This window comes from Vombatus ursinus, unplaced genomic scaffold (assembly GCF_900497805.2).
Source record: "Vombatus ursinus unplaced genomic scaffold, bare-nosed wombat genome assembly UNPS02014819.1, whole genome shotgun sequence".
Lineage (NCBI taxonomy): Eukaryota > Metazoa > Chordata > Mammalia > Diprotodontia > Vombatidae > Vombatus > Vombatus ursinus.
Genome location: NW_020954597.1, coordinates 875,367 through 893,443, shown reverse-complemented (window position 1 = coordinate 893,443; position 18,077 = coordinate 875,367). Strand labels below are relative to the sequence as shown.

Genomic DNA, 18,077 nt, shown 5'->3' with positions numbered 1-18,077 from the left:
GTGCCAGGGATACAAAATAAACAGCACTATATGGTAGCATACGGCGGGTGCCAAAGCAGTGCCATAGCTAAGTGCTGGGTGACCCCCTGACTGGGCACCTCAATTTGAGGGCCAGTTCTGCTCCTGCTTAGCTGAGGGAGCCTGGGAAAGTCATCTGGCCTGACAGCCTCAGTTTCTTCATCTATAAAGTTGGAATAATATTACTTGTACTCCTCAACTCATAAAGTTGTGAAAATTCAATGTGTTAATGTACATAATGTACTTTGTAATCAGAAAGTGCCATAAAATTGTAAACTATTTCAATGACAAGAGCTTTTACTGAATTGTGTTTGTTGAATTGAGTTGCTGCTAAGTTTAAAGAAGGCTAGAGTGACTGGGCAAGGAAGTCCGAGCTTTGAAGAAAGGATAGGATTTAAGGAAGGAGGGAGAATAGGGTGAAAAAATGAGCAGACACAGAAATATGCATAGTGCATGTGAGATATGAGACAAGGAGTGGACTATATACAGAATTAGGGTGAGGTAGGAGATGAAGCTGGAGAAACAGGTGAAGACTAGATTGTGGAGGGCCTTGACTGCCAAGCTAAAGGACTTAGAGTGAATTCTCTAAACACTAGGGGTCTATTAACAATGTTTCAGTAAGGAAGTGATGGACTGGAGTGGGTTAGGGGCAGAGGCAAGAGGCAGGAGAACTTCTGGTGCTGATGCAGACATGCACTGGGGTGGGGAGGGAAGGGAAAGAAAAGTTAGGGAAAATGATCTCACAATCAAGATGCACAAGTAGACTTCTGTACAAACGGGGGGGGGGAGCTGATGAACTTCTCTCTCTTCTGAACTGGTTAAAGGAAGGAGGAATACACGAATACACACACACACACACACACACACAGAGAGTTGGGAGCAAAAATAAAGTTCACTCACCAAGTCAATAGGAGGGAAAGGGGAGTGACTATATCCTGGCCTAGGTATCAGTGGCAGAAACCTATGTAACCCTGCTCTCCCTTCCTAGAAGAGAAAGCAGTCAGAAGCATAGGACTGCAGGCATTTGTGCTTCCTGGGTCCGACTGGTAGAGGAGCTGAACAAGCTTAGCGAGGATCTCAGACTCAACTACTTTGTTGAGAGTGATGGCAGGAAAGAGTCTCGAACTGAGCCAGATGACAGGCATTTGCATTTCAACTTGGAACTTCTTTAAAAGATAGTGTTTCCCCAATTGATGATTGGTCAAAAAAGCCATGAAGAAGTAGGTCTCAAAGGAAGAAATCCAAGCTATCTATACTCATGTGAAAAATGCTCCAAGTCACTATCAATTAGTAAAATGCAAAATAAAACAACTCTGAGGTACCACGTCTCACTCCTCAGATTGGCAAAGCTGACAAAAGAGGAAAACGACAGATGCTGGAGGAAAATGGGTGCATTAATGCACTGGTAGTAGAGCTGTGAATTGGTTTAGTCATTCTGGAAAACTCGGGAGGGTCTATGGCCCCCAAATTACTGCATTGAGCATACACTTTGCCCCAGTGATCCTGCTGCTAGGTTTCAACCCCTAGGAGATCAAAGAAAGAGGTAAAGGACTAATGTACAAAAATATTTAGAGCAGTTCTTTTTTGTGGTGGCAAAGAATTGAAAAGTGGAGGGTTGTACCACCATTTTGTACAGAACAAGTTCCTAAGTTCATTCATTCACTGATGCAGATATAGCAGGCTCTGTGAGAGCAAAGGCCATGTCTTATTCCTTTTTATGTGTCCACCAGCACTTAGCACAGTGCTCTGTACTTAGAACAAATTCTGTAAAGAAATGGTTACTCAATAGCAAGATGGCTGTACTATTTCTTTTTCAATCTTGGAGAGAAAAAATAAAGCAGATATATGTATTACCTCTAAAGCAAACTGGGCTGCTAGAGTGAGAAAAGCAGTAGTTGAATTTTCTTCTTTAATCATCTCTTTTTCTTGTACAGCTGGGTTTGCCATGGATTTCTCCAGGGCATCGACTGCCACCAGGGCTAAAATGCAAGGAAACAGAATAATAATATTTAATAGGTTGACCCAAACGTAAGAGACTCTTTCTTTACTGTAAACTGCACTAATCTATTAGGTTCATTTAAAAACGAAATCACACACGCACAAATCACAATTGCCAAAATCCTGCATAATTTTCACCTTGACAATCGAATATCAAAATTGCTACTTCGTATTCAATCGTTAAAACATAAGCTTCCTTCAACATCTGTTTTTTAATTCAATTCTTTTTTTTTTTCTTAGTGAGGCAATCGGGGTTAAGCGACTTGCCCAAGGTCACACAGCTAGTACGTGTCAAGTGTTTGGTCTGAGGCCGGATTTGAACTCGGGTCCTCCTGACTTCAGGGTCGGTGCTGTATCCACTGCACCACCTAGCTGCCCCTTTTAATTCAATTCTTATTTTATTTTTAGTTCCTCCCTCTCCCTCCTCCTCCAAACGAGGGGAAAAAAATAAAGCTCATTACAAATATTTATAGTCATGCTAAGCAAATTCCCATGTTGGCCATATCCAAGAGAGAAAGAGGAGAGAGAGAGAGGAGAAAATATGCCTCAATCTGCACTCTGAGTCCATCAGCTCTCTGAGGACAGAAAGCATGTTTTGTCATGAAGCCTTTGGAATTGTGGTTGATCATTGTGTTGGTCAGAGTTACTAAGTCTTTCAGTGAATTATCTTTTATGGTAATGCTATTATTGCATACGTTGTTTTCCTGGTTCTGCTCATTTCACTCTGCATCAGTTCATACAAGTCTTCACAGGTTTTTCTGAAACCATCCCCTTCATGATTTCTTATAGCACAATAGTATTCCATCACAATCATAAATCATAACTTATTCAGCCATTTCCCAATTGATGGGCATCCCCTCAGTTTCCAATTCTTTGCCATCACAAACAATTCTGCTATAAATGTTTATACACAGGGGTCTTTTTCCCCTTTCTTTGATCTCTTTGATGTAGAAGTCTAGTAGCAGCAACACCAGATCAAAGGATATATACATATTAATAGCTTGTTGGGCGTAGTTCCAAACTCCTCTCCAGAATGGTTAGACCAATTCACAGTTTCACCAATAGTGCATTAATGTACCTGTTTTCTCACAGCCCCTCCAGCATATAATTTTCCTTTTCTGTCATCTTAGCCAAGGTGACGGGAGTGAGATGGTACCTCAGAGCTGTTTTAATTTGCATTTCTCTAATTATTAGTGATTTAGAGCATTTTTTTCATATGACTATTGACAGCTTTGAATTCTTCCCCTGAAAACTGATTATTTGTACACCTTTATGATTTATCAATTGGAGAACAGTTTATTCTTGTAAATTTGACTCAGTTTCCTATATATCTTAAAAATAAGACCTTTATCAGAGAAACTTGCTGCACAGACTTTTCCCTGCAGTTTCCTACTTTTCTTCTAATTTTAACTGCATTGGCTTTGTTTGGGCAAAAACTTTTTAATTTTAAGATATCAAAATTATCCATTTTATCTCCTGTGAACCTACCTCTTGTTTGGTCATGAATTCTTCCCCTACCCATAGATTTGATAGTCAATTTCTATCATGTTCCACTAGTTTGCTTATGCTTTCACCTTTATCTAAATCATGTACTCATTTAGAGCTTATCTTGGTAATACAGTGTGAGATGATGGTCTATACCTAGTTTCTGCCAAACTGCTTTTCAGTTTTTCCAACAGTTTTTGTTGAATAACGCATTCATGACCCAATAGCTGGGATCTTTGAGTATACTGAACACCAGGTAACTTTGCTCATTTACTTCTGTTGTGTACCTAATCTACTCCATTGATCAACCTCTTTATTTCTTATCTAGCACCAAGTTGTTTTGATGATTCCAGCTTTGTAGTATAGTTTGAAATCTGGTACTGCAAACACCCCTTTCCTTCTCGGTTTTTTTTTTTCCATTGATTCCTTTGACATTCGTGACCTTTTAGTTCCTGCAGATGAATTTTATTTTTTCTAGCTCTATAAAGTAATTCTTTGGTGGTTTGATTGGTATGAAAGTGAAGAAGTAAATTAATTCAGATAGTGTTGCCATTTTTATTACATTGGCTTCGCCTACCCATGAGTGATTAATATTTCTCCAATTGGGATGTATGGAGGACTAACATCTCTTGTGTGAGAACTGCCAAGCCCTTTTCAGGGATGCCCATCCACCTTTGGTGTCCATCTTTCACTCAACTCTCACTTGTGGCTCCAAGAAGCTGTAGCACATGCAGTGGCCACAGACCAGTAAAACCGTTTCAGCAGACAGGCTAACCCAGATTAAGAGTAACTGACAGACCTCAGATTGGTCGGTAAGTTAGAGGAATGTCTACCCCAAGCATGTGAAGACTTCCCCAGATGGAATGGGCGGATGAGAACAATTTGTTCCAAAAGCCACAAAGGCAACTGAAGCAGGCACTTCAGTGTGCCTAGAGCTTGGTCAAATGTTGAAGACACCAAGGTCATCTGCTGCATCCTGGGCCATCAGCAATCATCCTGATTTTTGTCTTGTTACTGGACCTTGATGACTCTGGAAGAGAGAGTGAGGCTGATGACTTTGCAACTCTGCTTTACTTAAATCCAATTCACGAATGAGTCAAGACATCACCCAAAGATATCACTGTTCCTCTTCAAAAATGAAGGATGAACAACAATTTCTCCAATTACTTAAATGTGTCATTATTTGTGTGATTTGTAATTGTGTTTCTGTATACAGTTCCTATGTGCCTTGGCAGGTAGACTCCCAAGTATTTTATACTATCTGTAGTGATTTTAAATGGAATTTCTCTTTCTTTCTCTACCTGGTAGGTTTTGTTGATAATATATAGAAATGCTAATGATTTGTGTAGATTTATTTTTTATCCTGCAACTTTGCTGAAGTTGTTTATTGTTTCAACTAGTTTTTTAGTTGACTCTCTAGGGTTCTCTAAATAAACCAGCATATCATCTGCAAAAAAAGCAATAGTTTTCTTTCTTCTTTGTTCATACTTATTCCTTCATTTTCTTTTTCTTGTCTTATTGCTAAAGCTGGCATTTCTAGTACAATATTGAATAGTAATGGTGATAACAGACACCCTTGCTTCACCCTGGATCTTCTAGGAAAAAAGCTTCTAGCTTATTCTTATTACTGATAATACTTCTTCTTAGTTTTTGATAGATACTACTTACCATTTTAAAGAAAGCTCCTTTGCTTTCTAGTGTTTTTAATACGAATTGGTGCTGTATTTTGTCAAAAGCTTTCCTGCACCTATTGAAATGATCATTTGATTTTTGTTGGTTTTGTTTTTAATACGATCAATTGTACTTATGTTTTCCTAATATCGAACCACCCTTGTATTCCTGGAATAAATTCAGCCTGGTCATAGTCTATGAACTTTATATTGCTGCAGTCTCCTTGCTAATATTTTATTTAAAACTGTTGCATCAATATTCATTAAAGAAATTGGTAGGGACAGCTAGGTGGCGCAGTGGATAGAGCACTGGCCCTGAAGTCAGGAGGACCTGAGTTCAAATCCGGCCTCAGACCAAACACTTGACACTTACTAGCTGTGTGACCCTGAGCAAGTCACTTAACCCCAATTGCCTTAAAAAAAAAAAAGAAAAGAAATTGGTTAATAGGTTTTGACTCTCCCTGATTAAGGCATCAAGACCATATTTGTGTCATAAAAGAAAGGAATTCAGTAACATCCCTTCTTTAGCTATTTTTTTCAAACTGTTTATATCGTACTGCAATTGTTTTTTAAATGTTTGGTAGAATTTACTTGTAAATCTGTCTGGTCCTGATGTTTTTTTTTCTTTGGGAGTTCATTTATGGCTTCAATTTCTTTTTCTAAGATAGGATTATTTAAATATTCCATTTCCTATTCTGTTAAACTGAATGATTTGTATTTTTGTAAATGTTCGCATCCATTTCATTTAGATTGTCAATTTTAATGGCGTACGGTTCAGGAAAATAGCTCTCAATAATTGCTTTTATTTCAGTTTTCAGAAGAAGAAATCAAAGTTATCTATAGTCATATGAAAAGATGCTCTAAATCACTATTAATCAGAGAAATGCAAATTAAAACTACCCTGACACACACACACATCACTTCACACCCATCAGATTGGCTAATATGACAGAAAAGGAAAATGATAAATATTGGAGGAGATATGGGAAAATTGTGACACTAATGCACTGTTGGTGGAGTTGTGAACTGATTCAATCATTCTGGAGAGCAGTTTGGAACTATGTCCAAAGGGCTATAAAACCATGCATACCTTTTGACACAGCAATACCACTACTAGGTCTATATCCCAAAGAGATCAAAGAAAAGGGAAAAGGACTTAGTTGTACAAAATATTTATAGTAGTTCTTTCTGTAGTGGCAAAGAATTGGAAATTGAAGGGATGCTCATCAATTGGGGAATGGCTGGACAAGTTGTGGTATACAATTATAATGAAATACTATTGTGCTATAACAAATAATGAGTAGGATTTCAGAAAAACCTGGAAAGACTTACATGAACTGACACAAAGTGAAATGAGCAGAATCAGGAGAACACTGTACAAAGTAACAGCAATATTGTATGATGATCGACTACGAACGACTTGGTTATCCTCAGCAATACAATGATTCAAGACAATTCCACAAGATTCGTGATGAAAAAAGCTATCTACCTCCAGAGAAAGAACTGATGGAGTTTGAATGCAGATTGAAGCATACCATTTTTCCACTTTATTTTTTTGTGGGTTTTTTTGATGCAACTAATGTGGAAATATATTTTGCTTGATTGCACGTGTATAACCTATATCAAATTGCTTACAATCCCAGGGAGGGGGAATAGATGGGGGAGAATTTGCAACTCAGCATTTTAAAAAACAAATGTTAAAAATTGTTTTTACGTGTAATTGGGAAAAAATAAAATATTCAAAAAGTAATTGCTTTTATTTTTCTCCATTGGTTATAAATTCATCTTTTTTTACTTTGGTTTTACTTCTTTCTTTTTCTTTGTCAAATTAGCTAATGGCTTATCTATTTTATTCCCCCCCCACCCTCCCCAAAAAAGCTCATAGTTTATTAATTCAATGTGTTGTGGTTTTTTTTTTTTAAACTTTCAATTTTGTTAATCTCTCCTTTGATTTTCAGGACTCTTATTTTTATATTTAATTGGGGGTTTTAAATTTGTTGGTTTTCTAGTTTCATTTTTTAGTTGCATGCACAATTTGTTGAGCTACGCTTTATTGATGAAAGTTTGGAGATATAAATTTCCCCCAAATTATTGCTTTGGCTACATTCCACGAATTTTGGTAGGTTGTCTAATGTTGTCATTAGCTTTAATGAAATCAATTGTTTCTATAATCTGTTCTTGGATTCATGCATTCTTTAGTATTAAGTTATTTTGTTGCACATTAATTTTTAATCTTTGCTTCAAAAGCCCTTTATTGAATGTAATTTTTATTGCACCAAGGTCAGTTAAAGGTGTATTTAATATTTCTGCTTTGAGGCAATTGTTTAAAAGGTTTTTATGCCCTAATACGTGGTCAATTTTTGTGACTGTGCCAGTCACTGCTGAGAAGTAGGCATATGCCTTTTTCTTCAATAATCCAATTTAATTCAATAATCTCCAGAGATCTAGCCTAACTTTTCTAAAATTCTATTCAGGTCATTAACTTCTTTCTTGTTTATTTTTTGCTTTAAGTTATCTAGGTATAAGAGGGGCAAATTGAGATAGCCCACTATTATAATTTTACTGTCTATTTCTTTTAGTAACTCATTTAGCTTTTCCTTTTTATGTTTTTCAATTTTTAATAAATCTTATTTGATATCTTCTGTTTCTTACATCATTATAGTTTTCCTGGTATCCCTCTACCTCACCCTCCCAGAGAGCCATCTAACAAATAGCATTTTTAAGAGAGGAAAAAAATCAGCACCAATGAACAACACATTAAAAAAAAAGTCCAAAAATGTGTAATGTGTAACACCTGTGGACCTCCCACCTCCATGAAAGGGTGGGTTGAAGGTGTCCTCTCATCTCTTGGAGTCCTGTTTGATCTTTATAATTTTGTAATATTTACTTTTGATTTTTTTGGTGTGTAGTTCTGTTAACAGTGTTGTAGTTTCTGTACCTATAGTACAATACTTACAAGTTACTTTCTTGGTTCTGCTCACTTCCCCCTACATAAGTTCATATAAATCTTTCTATCCTACTCTGTATTCATCCCAGACATTTCTTATAGCACAGTAATATTCAATTACATTCAGGTACCACAATTTGTTTAGCCATTCCTCAGTTGATGGGCATCTACTTTATTTCCAATTCTTATCTATCACAAAAAGTGCTGCTATAAATATTTTAGAGTATATGGGAACTTTCTTCTTATTGATGGCTTCCTTGGGGTATGTAAGCCCAATAATGGACTCTCTGGGTCAAAGGGTATGGACAGTTTAGTCACTTGATTTGCATAATTCCAAGTTGCTTTCCAAAATGGTTGTACCATTTCACAGCTCCACCAACACCACCTCCAACATTGACTATTGGGCGGAGCCAAGATGGCCGAGGGAAAGCAGTGACTGTCTTGAGCTCTCTCCCAAAGCCCTCCAAATGCCTAAAAAAATGGCTCTAAACAAATTCTAAAGCAGCAGAACCCACAAAAAGACAGAGTGAAACAAATTTCCAGCCAAAGACAGTCTGGATGGTTGATCAGAAAGGTATATCGCGCCGGGCTGGGAGAGGAGAGCAGCTCAGCGTGGGTGCGCAGGCCACAGCGACCCTGGAGCAGGCCTCAGAGGACTGAATCGTGGGCAGCTGTGGCGGTTTCCAGACTTCTCAACCCAGGAACGCCAAAGACAACGTGGAAGGTCAGTGGGAAAAGTCTGTGACTGCAGTGAGAGAGGAGCTAGGTCTCAGCCACAAGTCTCGAGCATGCCCTCGGTGCAGCGACTGTTTCCTGAGCTTCCGGCCCACAGACTGAGGGGGAATTGAGTGGCTGATCAGAGGGGGATTGCAGAGATCTCTTTGCCGGTGCTGAGGCAGGAATCCCTTGCTTTACCTGTGCTTGGATCTAGGTCACAGTTCTGAGGGGCGGTCTTGGGGCTAGGAGGAACGCTGGTGCGGTGGAGCTTGTTGTAGCTGTGGAGAGGTAACAGCTCGCCCCTTATCATACCACCTTGGAAGAACTGAAAATTTACAGGTCCCTAGAAATACCTCGAAAACAGCTGTACAAACCCCCAAAGCTTGGGACGGTACATTCTCCACACTGGAAGCAGACTTTTACCTTAACAAAGAGTTTAAAACACAACATTGACTATTGCCATTTTTTCTCCTTTTTGCCAATATGTGGAGTATAAAGTGAAACCTCAGGGTGTTTTGATTTTCATTTCTCTTATTATTTTTTCTTTTTTAAAAAAAATTTTTATTAATTATTTTTAGTTTTCAACATTCACTTCCACAAGGTTTTGAGTTCCAAATTTTCTCCCCATCTCTCCCCCTCCCCCCACCCCAAGACGGCATGCATTCTGAATACCTCTTCCCCCAATCTGCCTTCCCTTCTATCATCCTCCCCCCTCTCTTATCCCCTTCCCCTTCTATTTTCCTGTAGGGTAAGGTAGATTTCTATATCCCTTTGCCTGTGTATCTTATTTCCCAGTTGCATGTAAAAACAATTTTTAACATTCATTTTCAAAACTTTGAGTTTCAAATTCTCTCTCTTCCTCCCTCCCTCTCCACCCACCCTCATTGAGAGGGCAAGTAATTCAATATAGGTTATACATGTGTGATCATGCAAAACACTTCCATAATAGTCATGTTGTGAAAGACTATATTTTCATCTTATCCCACCCCCTCTTTATTCTATTCTCTCCTTTAACCTCATCCCTCCTCAAAAGTGCTTGCTTCTAATTAACTCCTCCCCCAATCTGCCCTCCCTTCTGTTACCGCCCCCTCTCTTATCTCCTTCCCCTCTATTTACCTGTAGGGTAAGATAGATTTCCATACCCAAATGAGAGTAAGATTCACTCATTCCCTCTCACCTCCCCCTCTCTTCACCTCTACTGTAAAAGCTTTTTCTTGCCTCTTTTATGTGAGATAATTTACCCCCTTCTACCTCTCCCTTTCTCCTTCTCCCAGTATAATCCTCTCTCTCACCCCTTAATTTTACTTTTTAGATATCACCCTTCAACTCACCCTGTGCCCTATGTCAATATATATATATTCCCTCCAACTACCCTAATATTGAGAAAGGTCTCATGAGTTACAAATATCATCCTTCCATGTGGGAATGTAAACAGTTCAACTTTAATAAGTCCTTTATGATTTCTTTCCTGTTTACCTTTTCATGTTTCTCTTCAGTCTTGTATTTGAAAGTCAAATTTTCTATTCAGCTCTGGTCTTTTCATCAAGAATGCTTGAAAGTCCTCTATTTCATTGAATGGCCATTTTTTCCCCTGAAGGATTATACTTAGTTTTGCTGGGTAGGTGATTCTTGGTTTTAATCCTAGCTCCTTTGACCTCTAGAATATCATATTCCAAGCCCTCCTAACACTTAAAGTAGAAGCTGCTAAATCTTGTGTTATCCTGATTGTGATTGAATTGTTTCTTTCTGACTGCTTGCAATATTTTCTCCTTGAACTGGGAACTCTGGAATTTGACTATATATTCCTAGGAGTTTTCCTTTTGGGATCTCTTTCAGGAAGTGATCAGTAGATTCTTTCAATTTCTATTTTACCCTCTGGTTCTAGAATATCAGGGCAATTTTCCCTCATAATTTCTTGAAAGATGATATCTAGGCTCTTTTTTTTTGATCATGGTTTTCAGGTAGTCCAATAATTTTTAAATTATCTCTCTTGGATCTATTTTCCAGGCCAGTTGTTTTTTCAATGAGATAGTTCACATTGTCTTCTATTTTTCCATTCTTTTGGTTTTGTTTTATAATTTCTTAATTTCTCATAGAGTGACTAGCTTCTATTTGCTCCATTCTAATTTTTAAGGAATTATTTTCTTCTGTGAGCTTTTGGACCTCCTTTTCCATTTGACCAATTCTGCTTTTTAAGGCATTCTTCTCCTCGTTGGCTTTTTGGACCTCTTTTGCCATTTGAGTTAGTCTATTTTTTAAGGTGTTATTTTCTTCAATACTTTTTTGGGTCTCCTTTTGCAAGTTGTTGACTCGTTTTTCATTATTTTCTTGCATAAGTCTCATTTCTCTTCCCAGTTTTTTCCTCTACTTATCTTACTTGCTTTTCAAAATCCTTTTTGAGCTCTTCCATGGCCTGAGGCCAATTCATATTTTTCTTGGAGGCTTTGGATATAGGAGCTTTGACTTTGTTGTCTTCTTCTGGCTGTATGTTTTGATCCTGTCACCAAAGTAAGATTCTATAGTCTGAGTTTCTTTTCCAACGTTTGTTCACGTTCCCAGGCCATTACTTGACTTTTTAATTCTTTGTTAAGGTAGGGCTCTGCTTCCAGTGTGGAGGGTGTACTGTCCCAAGCTTCAGGGCTTTTGTGCAGCTGTTTTCAGAGATACTTCTAGGGACCTGTAAATTTTCAGTTCTTCCAAGCTGGTATGATCAAAGGAGAGGTGTTTACCCCTTTCCTGGCCTGTGCTCTGGTCTATGAGTGACCACAAGCACTCTTTTCTGACTTGGAACTGTGAGGAAAATTCCCTCTCCACCACCACCACCACAAGCTCCACCATGCCAGCACTCCTCCTCGCCCCAGGACTGCCACCCAGAACTTCAGCTCAGATCCAAGCACAGGCAAAGCAAGAGAATCCTGCCTCAGCACCAGCAAAGAGATCCCTGCAATCCCCCTCTGATTAGCCACTCAATCCCTCCTCCGTCTGCGGGCCAAGAGCTCTGGAAGCAGCCGCCACCCCGAGGTGCTCCTCTCTCACCCAGGTCCAACAGGCCTTTCCCACTGACCTTCTAAGTTGTCTTTGGTATTTGTGGTTTGAAAAGTCTGGAAACCACCACAGCTGCTCGTGATTCAGTCTCTTGAGGCCTGCAGCCCACACTGAACTGTACTCTTCCCCCAGCCTGGAGCAACAGACCTTTCTAACCAACCATCCAGGCTGTCTTGGGCTGGAAATTTGTTTCACTCTGTCTTTTTGTGGGTTCTCCTGCTCCAGAATTTTTTTAGAGCCATTTTTTACAGGTATTTGGAGGGGTTTGCGGGGAGAGCTCAAGCAAGTCACTGCTTTTACTCTGCTATCTTGGCTCCATCTCCCCCTCCCCCATTTTTCTTATTATTAGTGATTTGGAACATTCTTTCATGTGGTTGTGAATACTTTGCAGTTCTTTTGAGAACTGTTTGTTCAAATCCTTTGACCATTCATCTACTGGGGAACAACTATTAGTTTTATTAACGTATTACTTGTTTACATATCTTGCCTACCATAGCCTTATCTACTGGCCTGCTGGAAGGCTCTGTGTGGGTAGAAAGTGCCTGAACTGTCGGCTCCATTTTGGTCTGAGATGTTGTACTCTGTTCCCAGGATCAAAGCCACACAGCCACAGTTTGCTTCCTGGGACTTTTTCCTAGGGCTGGAACTCATGACCACTCTTCTCCACTCTGGATCTGTGACTCAGAACTGAGTGGTAGGCAATAGAGCTGCCATATGGCACCCATTCCTACACTCAGTGCTTGTTCAGGCATCTCCTACGATCTCTCTCTGGTACCTTGTCTCAGGCCTCTCTCAGTCTCTGGGTGCTGAAATACTGCCCTCTGAAACTCCAAGTTCCTAAGCAGACCCCTACCCCAGTGTAGGCAGACCTATCTGTCCATCTCCCTAACCTGTCCTGGGCTGGAAAAATGACTCATTTGACTTCTTCTTGGCTTTTCAAATCAGAATTCAGTCTGGTGCATTCTCTAGTATAGATCTTTGTCAAGGAGATGTGTGGGAAGAGCTAGAGTCTACTGTTTCTTCTCACTCTACCACCTTAGTGTTAATTATTTTTTTAATTATAAATTCTATGTCCTCCTGCAAATTCACCATAGAGGTCCAACCACCATTACAGTGGCCCTTCCTTTTTCTTGACCAATACCAATGCAGCATGCAGGCTAGCAATTATATCCCTGGTTCTAGCTACTTCACTGGCCTAGTCATACATTTCTCTGATGACATGGTTAATGTTGCTTTTCCTGTGCAATTTCTTGTTATGGTGGAGCCTGTTCACATCTTCCACAAGCTTCTTCCATGTTCTTTGGGTGATCCTCAACTTCAGTTCTTCAGAGAGCCATATTCCCTAACTCATAACCTTATATCACCATAGAAAAAATATCGGGGTTAAAAAGATGAGTCTTTGTTTCAGCGAGAAGTTTGAGGTAATTTAAAAAAACCCATTAAAAAACCCTGCATCATTTCCCAATGGCAATCCAGGCTGTTATCTGCCTCCTCTTCAGCTCAGAGCCTTCTGTATCTGTGGGGATTGATGTTATCTTTAGCAGACAGAGCACCTTCTACAGAGAATCCCTTCTTGGCTTGAACTCTGTGCCAGACCTCTTCCATGACAATGGTGAATACTTTTGGTGAGCATGTACCTCTCTCACCTTATGATAAGAGAGTGAACAAAGTTACCACTAGTGCTTTATCTTTTAAGGAATCTCATATGATTTTGATCTATGCACAGGAGACATCTTGATGTAGGAGAGCTTTTAAGGCTGTGTTTTGCTTTACCAAATTACACACCATTTTTACAGTCAAACAACAGAGATAGTGGAATCTTGTATTTTCTATTGTTCAGGTAAATTGTGTGAGTGTAAAGATATAGTCTTCGATAGACTATTGCTTGAAAATCCTGCCTGTTCTTTTCTCATCCTTCATCAAGGCTACCCTATATGCATGTGTAAATTCTCATAAATATTTATAAATAAGAAATGTTAGTTTGTAGTTATTGATAGTTTCTTCTCAGTTGCCATTTCTGGGTGATAATAATGCCCAAGATTTTTCCCCTACACTTTTGGTGCCTTCCCATCTATTGGATATTTTTATAATCAATCCCCTAAAGCCCTCAAAATTATGATGCCTCTAGCAGAGACCTCTTGTAATCCAACTGACTTTCCCATCTCCGTTTTCTTCAATACCATTTCCATTTCCTTAGAAAGTCCTAAAGTCCTAAAGGACTATGAGGTTAGAATTAGTGTTGGGTTAATATTATATCCTTGATGGTAAAAACGACTTAAACCTCTTAGTATATAAACTTTTCTATTTCTTTTCTATTTTGTCAACTGTTTGCTTCTTTCCTTCTAACTTCATCCATAAATGTCCTTGGGGGTCAGAAGATCCTAAAATCATAGAGATAGACGGGGGAAAGTCCTCAACGGCCATCTAGCCTAGAAAAACAACTCATTTTATAGATGAGGAAACTGAGGCCTAGGGAGGTTAAATGACTTGGTCAGGGTCACACAGATATCACACACCAGAGGCAGAGACCAAAGACAGGGATTCTGATTGAAGAGCGGTTGCTCTTTCCACTGCACCTGGCCAACTTGGGTGAGTTTCTCACCAAGCTTCCTTTAAATTGTTATCCCTCTATCCAAGTAACTGGATTAATCTGATCTAAGAAAACGTACTGAGAGAAAAGGAAAGGAGGTGGCACACAAGGGTAAATTACATCACAGGAAAAGGCACAAAAACCTGTTACAGCAGAGGGAAAGAAGGGAGGGAGACGAGTATTGTTTGAACCTTACTCTCATCAGATTTGGCTCAAGAAGGGAATAACAGAATCAGTTAAAGGGGAAAGAAAAGGAAGGGGGATAGAAAGGAGGGAAGTAGTAGTAAGGGTAAAGGGGAAGAAAAGGGAAGGGGGCTAACAGAAGGGAGGTGAGACTGAGGGAGGTGGTGGTCAAAAGCAAAACACTAGTGAGGAGGGAAAAGGAGAAAGGAGAAAGAAAAGTATAAACGGGGGGAAGGGAAGGATGGAGATAAAGACACAGATAGTAATCATAGCTGTGAACGTGATATAGGAATGCAATGGAATACTATTGTGCTGTAAGAAATGATGAACAGGCTGACTTCAGAAACACCTGGAAAGACTTGTATGGTCTGATGCCGAGGGAAGTGAGCAGAACCAGGAGAACATTGTACACGGTAACAGCCACGTTGTGCGATGACTGCTGTTGACAGACTTAGCCCTTCTCAGCAATACAAAGATCTAAGACATCACTAAAGGCCTCATGATGGAAAATGCTATCCACATGCAAAGAATGAACTATGGAGTTGGAATGCAGATCGAAGCAGACTACTTGCTATTTTTTTTTCTTCTGTTGTGTTTTCTTTCCTCTTTCTGGTGGTTCCTTCTATTGGTTCTAATTCTTCCTTACAACACGACTAATGTGAAAATATGTTTAATAGGAATGTATATGTATAGCCTATATCAGATTGGGCTCTGTCTTGGTGGAGGGAGGGGGAGAAAAATTTAAAACTCAAAAGCTTCTGGAAGCGATTGTTGATAAATCAAAATAAATTAATACAAATAAATAAATAAATTGTTTGCCCTCCAGTGCCTCTCACTATATTAGTCGTAGTCTCCCACCCTCTTCTCTATAGAGAGCACCTTGGCAGTCATCGCTCACTGTTTGGCAAGAAGATCAAATACTTGTTGGCTGAAGTACTTCCTAGGTTCTTTTGGTCTCTCGTTATGGCACCGTCTTTAGGAAATGATTGTAGTCTATACTCATATCCATTCCCTCCATCCGTTTCCCATTTCAAGGGGAGGGGGGGGTATCCACAACCTATTTAAATAGATCAAGATGGAGCTACCTCAACTGTGTGCTTTTCTCATTTGTAATTAATTCTTCCTTGTACTTTTATGTTACCTTACATATTTACTCAAAGAAATTAGTGGTCTAACTTATACCCAGAAAGCTGACCAGGAAATTACTCCCACATCAGTACTGAGTTGTTTTCTATCTGTTAAGATGTAATTGATTGCTTTTTTGTTGTCACTTTATTTGACCTTCACCAAGTCCCACGCCTCCCGATTCTTGAAGAAAGCTTTCATCCAGAGACATGAGAACTCTGCGTAATCTACAGGCCTTTGGCCTCTTTCATTTTTAACTCCAGCCAGTACTTCGTGCTTCCCTCCTTTATGCCCAGGACATTAGATGTTGACAGAGAGGTTCAATGAGATAAAACCAAGAAAGCAAAGCATCCAAAATAAAAATTAAAGTGGAAGAAAAAAATCTTTGCTATAATCTGATAAAATATGACATCCCAAATCCCTAAGCAATTGAGATAAATCTGAAGAGCAAGATCCATTTCCCAATGGATGAATGGCTAAAGGATAAAGGATACCGAACAAGTTTTCAAAAGAAAACCATCAATAGCCACCTGAAAAATCATTAAAGCATTTCAATACTCAGAGAAATGCACATTAAAACAATTCTGAGGTAATATGGCGGACTCCTTAAAAAGAAACCAATCAAATGCAAAGTTGGCAGGGCTGTGAGGAAACAAGCACACTGCTGGTGCAGCTGTATCAATTGGTGAAATGAACAACATAAGGCCTTCAAAACGTGCACACCTTTTGAGCCACTGGTTCCGCTATTAAGATTATGACGACAACCCTAAGGATGTTATTGAAAGGAAAAAAGACCTAGCCATGCCAAAATATTTACAGCAGCTTTATTTGTAAGGGCAGAAACTGGAAATAATTCACATCCAAAGGCCGAAGACTGGCTGAACAAACGTTGATACGAGAAGGTAAGAGAAAAGGATCATGAGAAATATGGGAAGGGTTAAAGGAAGTGCAAAAATCAATTAACAATCATTAAGTATTAAATAGTAGTTAGAGTGAGGAGCACACTGAGCTGGACTGCATAAAATGACAGTAATAATAACAGCAACAGAATTTTTACAAAGACAAAGAAGAAAACAATCAGAAGGGGAGCACCAGAGGTTTAGAACTGGAAGGGTACTCTAGTCCAACACCTTCCTTTGGCAGACAAGGAAACTGGGGCCCAGAGGGAGAATGGGACTTGACCAAGGTCACATGGCAAGGAAACGGCAGAGCTGAAACTTGAACCCAGATCCAACTCCAAATCCAGAGCTTTTTTCAACCCACTCAGGATGTTATTATTTTGTTCAAGTTAATCACACTTTTAAACAAATTGTCAATAACACGGACCTTACGGTTTTACGTAAGCTCACTTGAACATTTTTATCCAAATGCTTTTGTTGATGGTCACTCATTTTAGAATACAATTTTTGTTATTGTTATTAGTTTACATTTAAAAAACAAACTTGAAATAACGGAGTTTGAAGTTTTATTTGGAATTTTCTTCCTCATTTTCATAATTTATTTGAGTAATGATATTTTCTGAAATTGTTATAGAGGAAGCATAGAGTAACAATGGATAGAATCCTGGACTTGGAGGCAGGAAAACCTGATTTCAACTCTGCTTAGACACTTAGCAGCTGCATGACCCCGGGCAAGTCACTTACCCTATCTGCGCCTCGGTTTACTCTGAAGAGTTTGGATTTAATGACCTCTAAGGTCCCTTCCATCTCCAAATCAATGATCTAGGACCTTATAAAGAAAAAGAAACTATTCTATAAATCAAAGGAAAGAGATGCTGGCAAACAGATGGGATCCTCTAGTCAAGATCGCTGCCCAAACACAGGGAGAGGACCCAGGTCCCACATAGCTGGAACGTCAAAAACCTGATATTTGTATCAGACTCAATAATGATCAAGAAATCCAATGGGAAACTATAGGGTCTTCTTCTAATCCAGAACTGCAAAAAAAGGTCAGCCAGAAGCCCACAGGCACTACACAAAAGGGAGGCTGTCAACAAAGCCAGTGCCATAGAGTAGGCAAACAAGCCAGTACCCTCTGAGCGTAACCAGAGAAACACATATAGCCTAAAAGACTACGCGTCTGGAGTTGGCAAGGGTCAAGGAGGGCCCTGAAAAAGCCCCAGCCGGATCAGAAAGCCCTAGGGTGGGGACCTTGGAGAAGGGCACCTATTCAGACTTAGATGACAGTACAGCAGTTCACAAGACACTAGTACCCTGTCCAGAGATACCAGCCGGGGCCGGAAGATTCAGCACTCTGCAAGCCAAAGATCCAGGTGGGGCTAATGCCAGCAGCTAGCACA

The 18,077-nt window shown here is 39.5% G+C and overlaps 1 protein-coding gene across 1 annotated transcript in view; it reads right to left on the bottom strand.

The window, feature by feature from the left end:
- Positions 1–18,077, bottom strand: part of TEX11 (testis expressed 11) — a 174,149-nt gene that overhangs the window by 32,472 nt on the left and 123,600 nt on the right. The window contains exon 13 of the mRNA XM_027836745.1: positions 1,873–1,997. Within this exon, the coding sequence (XP_027692546.1) occupies positions 1,873–1,997 (125 nt within the window). The remainder of the gene's footprint in view (positions 1–1,872; positions 1,998–18,077) is intronic.